The 8,361-nt window shown below is 39.5% G+C and overlaps 1 protein-coding gene across 2 annotated transcripts; it reads right to left on the bottom strand.

Annotated features, from left to right (window-relative positions):
* Positions 1–7,961, bottom strand: LOC105381314 (carnosine N-methyltransferase). 2 transcript variants are annotated; one of them, XM_038112978.2, is made up of 9 exons: positions 7,856–7,961; positions 7,685–7,766; positions 5,938–6,238; positions 5,243–5,361; positions 4,568–4,718; positions 4,017–4,169; positions 2,101–2,252; positions 940–1,021; positions 1–514 (listed from the first exon to the last, which is right to left on the bottom strand). In XM_038112978.2, exons 2-9 carry the CDS (start codon positions 7,756–7,758, stop codon positions 410–412), a joined length of 1,137 nt encoding a protein of 378 aa, XP_037968906.2. In that variant the 5' UTR covers positions 7,759–7,766; positions 7,856–7,961; the 3' UTR covers positions 1–409. The 2 variants fall into 2 exon arrangements, with proteins under 2 accessions (XP_037968906.2, XP_037968914.2); XM_038112986.2 differs by lacking the exon at positions 7,856–7,961 and having other exon boundaries at positions 7,685–7,849.
* Positions 7,962–8,361: the final 400 nt, after the last annotated feature.

Raw genomic sequence — 8,361 nt, 5'->3', positions numbered from 1 at the left:
GATTTAATGAGTCACTCTCCAGTCTCACAAACAGCAACAAACAGACACTTGGCGGACCATCAAAGTGTCCGAATTGTCATCTGCTAAATTTTGTTCTTTTGAGTTAGTCTCAAATGTTCACAAATCCTTCGCTGGACCAAAATTACACCACTTATATTTTCTAATAGACTTTCTACCAGAGATGTATTTTGCAGCTATGATATGAAAGACATCCGTGGAACGACCCAGGGAATAGATTGGTGGATATCAAACACATCCATAGCATAGCATAGCACATATCTAGTGGAAAAGCACCCTAAAAATACAATCTTGTTTCAACAGTTTTTCTGCACATACTTATGTAATCTCACTTGTTTGTAAGATCTCACGGTAATAATAATAATATAACAACTTTAATTTAAATGTACATTTACTGTGTAGGCTTCTGACAGACGAAGAACACTGAATCGTATTCGTGTTGCAGCATGGAGTTTGGGTTTTGTGCGTATTTCGTCTTCACTCCAGTCTTTTCCTTCTGTTGACGAAATAAAGTAACATTTATAACATGCAAAATATACACGTTAATGGCAGTGGACTGGCTCTATCTGCTGAAGAACCGACAACTGTTGGGGTACCGAGTTCTCGAGTGGAGACTACGAACAGGCAAACACAGCGTGGAACACCCTTCTGCCCGGCGCTCCCTGGGAGAGACTTATGTCCAGCAGAGAACAATAATCAAATGTATCATATAGGTAGGTATCTAGGTCCTCTAAGGGCTTAGGGCGGCTAGAATGAGTCCAAACTGCGCCGTTAGACGCGCTCCATATCCTATCATTTGTACATAACTAGACCATGAGCAGATACCCACAATTTATACAAGTTACTTGATTTTTAGAGTAACAATGATGAATTTGATATTGAATTGAAATGGATTATATTATTAATGTTTTACATACGCACCAATATAATAAATCCGACATCTTTGATGATGTCTAGCAGAATGTCGTATGGAGGCTCTATGCTGTCTTCCGTCGTGAGATCACTGTGAACAAACAAATATTTTAGACAGGGAATGAATCAATTATGTTGTATGTAATATCACGGGTTTCCTTCTAATGAAAAAAGGGTTTTTAGACCTAGTAATTTCTAAATCAGAACAGGCTTTGGGATGTATTTAGGTACAATCTTTCAAGAAGCGCTGATAAAATTCTTTGTTGAAATAAATATCTTGCTCACATCGCGCGGCCTCGAGAACGAGCGAGGACTTTTATCACGTCTTGTCGCGAGCGTCTTGCGTCTCGTGCTAGGTAGGCAGATCTCACCTGTAGTGGTACAGCAGAGGTCCCAGGTTGACCCACACGCCGCCCGGCCGCAGGATCTTGTAGATGTTCTCTATGAACTCTATGACATTCGGCGCGCAGTCTATGAAGACACGCGTCTCGCTCGCACTCGCTCGTGTTGCGTAAGTTAAAGCGAGATGGTAGATAATGAAGGCAGAATGTTGTGGCGCTCTTTAGGAACCCAGCAATGAAATTCAGTAAAATTTTGCGCTCTAGAGAAGAATGGCGTCGAATTAGGTCCATAGGTGACAGTTATTGAGTAATTGCATCGTCTGTTGTTGCTCTAGTGTTGCTCTAGAATCGTGCGCTTTTGCTTTCAAAAAACGGAAAATTTCACTGAATTGCATGGCTGATGTGGTAATAAAGATGTAATAGATATAATATCACCTGTAGTGGTACAACAAAGGGCCCAGGTTGACCCACACGCCGCCCGGCCGCAGGATCTTGTAGATGTTCTCTATGAACTCTATCACGTAACGCACAGTCTATGAAGACACGCGTCTCCCTCACATTCGCGCGTGTTGCGTAGGAGAGAGCGAGACGGTAGATGACGAAGGCAAAGGGTTGTGGCGCTCTTTAGGAGTTCAGTGAAATTTTGCGCCCTATCGAAAGAGGGCGTCAGATTAGGTCCATAGGAGACGGTATTCAGCGATTAGTTTGCGTCTTTCGAGCGCTATTCTATCTATTGCCAAAAATTATGAGCTTTTGCTTTTCTAAAACGATTTTTTTGCTGAATTTCATAGCTGATGTGGTAGTAAAGACGTAATAAATATAATATCACCTGTAGTGGTACAACAGAGGTCCCAGGTTGACCCACACGCCGCCCGGCCGCAGGATCTTGTAGATGTTCTCTATGAACTCTATGACATTCGGCGCGCAGTCTATGAAGAAGCAGGTAGCTACGCAGTGCCATTCGTCCGCTTCTGTGTATACCTGGGAAAGATAAAACCATAAATTAGTTAGCATGACAGAGGGCATCGTTACTTTTATAAACTGGGCAGTGATTTACTCAGTAAATCTTACCGTACATTTTAATACAGTAAATTTTACTGTATTACTTTAAAAAAGTTTAACAACGTTAATAGGTGTATTGTATGGTGCTTGCTATTGGCCGATTTATAAATAAACGGCATTGAAAGCGCAAATATAGGTATTCAGACAACGCTAACTTTGATTCAGGATATACAGGGTGTTGCAAAAAGGGTAAGCCGAAACCAATTTTTTTTCCATAGTAAAAAAGTCACGTGACCAACAAAGTTTCTATGGAAAATGATATTTTTTTTCGCGAATTTCCAAATTCTGATTTTAGTTTCGGGCTTAGATATAACATGCTGCACATGTAGGATTCGGCTTAGTATACCAATTTTGCAACACCAGTCAGTCAGTGCTAATTGAGCTGTATCTTATACCTTTAGGAAGTGTCTAGATGGCAGCACTGTAGCCTGAATTTACTAAAACCTTCCTATCTCGGTCATTTTCCAACGGATTTTCATGATTCTTTCACCCATTTCTACCATTTACCTTCAGGAAATCTCCAGCAGCCATAGACAGGTGGAGGTCATGCGTTTTTACAGCTATACCTTGAGGAAGTATGTAGATGGCAGCACAGCAGCCTAAAACACTAAAACCTTCCTATTTCGGTCATTTTTCATCCAATTTTCACATTTTTTTCACGCAAATGACCGCCATTTCTTCTAGTTTTCATCTACATACCTTGAGGAAGTCCCCGGCGGCCATAGACAAGTTATGCTCGTGCGTTAAAAATGGCAGCACTGTAGTGCAAATTCACTAAAACAGCTCTATTATCGCCATTTTCTATCCGATTTTCATGATTATTTCACCTACTTCTACCATTTACCTTCAGGAAATCCCCAGCGGCCATAGCTAAGTTGTGCTCGTGTGCGTCGGAGGCGGGCAGCACGTCGGGCACGCGCCCCCAGCACTTGGTGTTGGCCAGTGTGGTTACTAAAAACGCTCTATTTCCGCCATTTTCCATCCGATTTGCTGCAGTTTCTAACGACGTTGCTATTATCACCGCTGTCTATAGATGCAGCACTGTAACTTAAATTTCCTAACGCTCTAATTCTGCCATGTTACTTCCCATTTAATGATTCTTTTATTGAAAATACCACTATTGTTTCTAGATTCATCGTTTGGTTCTAATTTCTAACGACATACCTTGAGGATGTCAAAGCGGTGTCTAAAAGTGCCAGCACTGTAGTGCAAATTCCCTAAAACCCTCCTACCTCCGTCATTTTCCATCCGATTTTCACGATTCTTTCACCTATATCTAAAGCATACCTTCAGGAAGTCCCCGGCGGCCATAGACAAGTTGTGCTCGTGAGTTAAAAATGGCAGCACTGTAGTGCAAATTCCCTAAAACAGCCCTATATTCGCCATTTTCCATCCGATTTTCACATTTTTTTCACACAAATGACCATATTTTTTTCTAGATTCACCGTTTTGTTCTAGTTTACCTTGAGGAAGTCCCCGGCGGCCATAGACAAGTTGTGCTCGTGCGCGGCGGCGGCAGTTTTGCTGCAGTTTCTAACGACGTTGCTATTATCACCGCTGTCTATAGATGGCAGGACTATAGCAAGAAATCCTAAAAACGCTGTAACTCCGCCATTTAACGACCGATTTTCACAATTCTTTCACACAAATGACCGCCATTTCTTCTAGTTTCCACCTACATACCTTGAGGAAATCACCAGCGGCCATAGACAAGTTGTGCTCGTGTGCGTCGGAGGCGGGCAGCACGTCGGGCACGCGCGCGCCCAACACTTGGTGCGAGCACGTCAGGTTGTTCACGTACTGGTGGAGCCACGGGTGGATTGTGTATTTGTTCACCTGTAGAGGAGATAAAATACAGACTTCAGAAAAAAATGCATAAAAATCCTAAAGAGACAACCCTAATCATGCTTGACATATAAACTACGCATAGGACACCCCTAACCGTCATACGCTTCTTATAGATGTCCTTGTTTATACAAAGACGTCCAATGATCTTTTCCACTTCAACAATGCGAAATGCTATAATTTTTTGGTCTAAACTACAATCGATCCTGTATTGCATTGGAGGCATCATATCTATAAATAGCACAGCACATTGTATCACTGTCAAATTTTCCGACCGGAGACCGCTAGATGGCGTTACAAACAGCCATCGTATATCACTGAAGGCTTTGCATTCACGTAATAGCTATAAATACCGCAGCTTCTACTCCACATAAGGTCAATTCTCTCACCTCAGTGGTCCTATTCAGCACCAGATTGCTGGCAAACAGCATGAACAGTGAGAACTCGTTGCCCTGACACGTGTAGCCGCGCGCCGCCACCTCCCACGCGAGCCGGCCGAGCCCCGCGCCCGGGACTAGGACTTTGATGGATGATGGTTGGCTGTGGGAGGGAGAAACTATTAAAAGTGGTTCACATAAAGTAAAAAAAATATCCCGACGAATTGAGAACCTCCTCCTTTTTTTGAAGTCGGTTAAAAAGTTAAAAAAAGCTCCAGAATTTGGGTACTCATGATCTAGATAAAATCTAGGTATATAGAGTAAGATCATAACACCAGATAAAGGAAATAAGAGATTCATCATCCTAAATGGTCATCTGATGCAAGAAAAGAAATAAGAGCTCAGTTACTGGGTAAGCTTATAAAGAAGGAAGCAAAGGAGAGGATGAAGTACCAAAGACTACCGATAGATGGCATTGAAGCGAAAATATTTAAATCCTACATCGCATATTGAAATATTACAACTAGCTACAATACGAGCAAGTAGATAACATTTAACCATCAGGTAGTGGTCTGTAGATCCTTTTTTTTTTCAATGAAGGAGTAGCTATAATAGTCCTTCGCTCTTGCATAGCTTGAACACAAAATTACGAAATGTGTTCCACTAAGGATAAAAAGACCAACTCACCACTCACTAGGCGGGAACCGTTCAATGATCTCGTCGATGATTGGCTTGTAGCACTGCTCGCGCTCCGCCGCGCCCATGTCGCTCCAATCACGGACCAGGTTCTTGAGCACCGATTGTACCTGGCCAATCAGAGCACGGGGATTTATGAATGTGACATACAAAGCTGTCCAGACGTTTCAGGTTTTTAGATAAAGATAAAATAGAATTTCAGTTTATGTCTCTGTTTGGCTAATCCTTTCACTACACTTTAATTATTTTTTTAAACTCTTTCCTTTGGATGTGAATTCTCAGTCTAAATATTCCGTCTAGTCTACCTCTAGCGTTCATCATAGGCGCACCATGAAGATATAGGTATTATTATAAATTACTGGATATATTTTATTTCTATACAATAATGCCAACCTGATGCATTCCTTTAACTTCTGTGGTACTTGAGGATGGTGAGCAATGCTATAACAATTGAAATTACTATTGATCTCTTAGATTCAAGCTCAAAATAAAAAAGAAATGGAATGATTGCAAATATGCATGAAATTTTATATTACCGTTGGGTTTGGACTGTTTGGACCGTGTACAGTTAGTAAAAGGGATAGGTTGAAAATTTATCCCTTTTACACATAAAATGCTAGTACCTATATAAATCATGTTTGTATACTGTCACTCCTAACTAAGGATGAAACTGTTAAACAACTTACTTTTTCCACATCATGTTGCACTTTATGCTGCTTCTCAATATTGATAGGATCAAAGCTGCCATTCACATAATCAGCCTCATGGCCAGTGCCATTGCCGTTTGTCTCTGTATTACTGTGGTCTACATTCTCAAACATCGTCTCCACATCCTGTATTATCTGCTGGACGATGTGATTGTTGACTTCTACACATTTTCTGAACTTCCCCAAGTAGGTTTTGTACTTTTCCAGCCTTCTTTGGTGGTTTTCCGGGAGTTTTGCAATGATTTTCTCTGACTTGCTGATCCGTTGTAGAGAATGTGCCCTGTGGATAGGATTTGGAGGGTGTTAATATGGTTTTAAGGGTCATGATTGTGACTGTATTGGCGAGCGTCCAGGTTTGAATCCCAAGCCAGGACAGTTATTTGTTTAAAGACAGATACAAGATATGTAATGGCAATAACCCTGCAGTATACATACTAAACCAGTTTAGAATTTGCAAACTCCATACTGCATGTTTTAGATAAAAACATTTTCTATTTGCCATTCTTATAAAGTGGCTACATTATACATATCTATTCATATAAATAGCAAAAACTATTATTTTTTGGCATATAGTTGTTATACTAAACATGTTTCATGAAACTCCCAATAGGCTTTCTTTAGTGTATATTGTCTACAATTTAGGAGCATGATTGTGGTGTATGTTTTTGTCATTCAGTCTGCATTTACTTCAAAAAGTTGTTTTTACATTTTAGTAACAACCTTGAGCTTGAGTTAGCTCGCTTCCTATTTCTTAACCTTGAATCTAACTAGGTATGGTCAGTACTGTTATCCTTAGCTTATATTTATAATCCATTGTTATGGTTTGCAAACTTTAAATCTGGGATAATATTAAAATTTATAAAGTTACTTAAATTATAATTATAATTATTGTGAACTTTTTACTCACATGCACTTGTACACTATTAGTCATTATAATCTTGTCTTTATAGAAACTAGCTTTTCATCCTAGCATATGAACACCCATAAAACCAGTCAAAGCAAATAAATGTACAATAGACTAATATTCCATTAGACTCCCCAACCATCCCCAGGGTGATATCATTGCCCTATTCAGATAGCATAAATCTGATACAGTACAAAAACAGTATCCTCTGATATCAATTTATGAAATTTATTATAATCTATTCTACTGCACATAACAGGGAGTGTGTTAGTGTATTTAGAAATATAACATAACAGCTAACTAATCTGAGGGTTGTAATTTATCTGATCCAAGTTGTTTGTTTATGATAAAAAGTCCAAACACTCTGATTTTATGCCCTTTTATTGTATATTAAGAGAGCAGTAATGTCTATGAAAGAGCAACAACTATTAAGAGTGGTTACTCAGCATGAGATTCCATGTATCTAATCATCAGCTCAGCAATTCATTCTTACCATTTACAGCTAGTTTATATCAAAGGTTTTTCAATTATACCTACTTGTACCATTGGCTACATTGTAAAATCGACCTTGTATCAGGTCACGAAAAAAGCTATAAACCCTAGGAGGTTGAGGTCAGCGCTCTGCACGTGCATAGGACGTAAACAAAGCCCGACGTCGTATCTAAATAGGTTAATTAGATCAAACGATACACTGTAACAAAGGCTAGTTGCTATGCGGAAAAAACAACATTTACACAGCAGATTACCACCCAATCTTGCAGTCAGACGCTAAGGTGAGTAAATGAGTAGGTGTTTCAAACGTTTTAATACATATTTACTCACTTGTAGTTTCTAAAAGCCGCAACGACTGATCGAAAGTGGGCGCGCTCTAACACTTCGTCTATTTCGGGCTCCATGGTGATTTCTGGTTGGAAATGAAAATGTTTGTTAAACTTGATGGCAGGGGGGGCTAAAATGCAAGCTAAATAAAGGGGTAAAAATGTTAATCAATACATTTTAAGAATTTTGCGGAACAAAAAACCTGATAACGTCTGATTGGATTGAAGGCAAAAATTATAGACTGTTTGACAGTTGACACTTCTATCTGACATGATGACAGGTGCCTATTTTGACCTCGGCCATGGAAAGAGTTGCAATAATCAGTATAAGATAACTACCTAAATAATGTTTTTCAGACAGTAAAAATATATAAGTAGACTAGCTGTTCCCGCGAGCTCCTTAAAAAGTTTTCCCGTGGGAATACCGCAATAAAAAGTAGCCTTTGTTCTTTTTCAGGGTCTAAACTATTTGTATACCAAATTTCATTCAAATTCGTTCTGTAATTTTGGCGTGAAAGAGTAACAGACAGACAGACAGATGCAGTTACTTTCGCATTTATAGACAGAAGATAGATAGAATATTCTTTATTTGTACACACACATTTGTTAGGATAAAATACTATTGTAGGTACTTAACAATTTTCTTTCTTTACCTTGATGATATATTCGGCGAGCCCAGTA

This window comes from Plutella xylostella, chromosome 2 (genome assembly GCF_932276165.1).
Source record: "Plutella xylostella chromosome 2, ilPluXylo3.1, whole genome shotgun sequence".
Classification (NCBI taxonomy): domain Eukaryota; kingdom Metazoa; phylum Arthropoda; class Insecta; order Lepidoptera; family Plutellidae; genus Plutella; species Plutella xylostella.
Note: the sequence above shows the minus strand (reverse complement) of the source record. Positions and strands in the feature narration are given on the sequence as shown.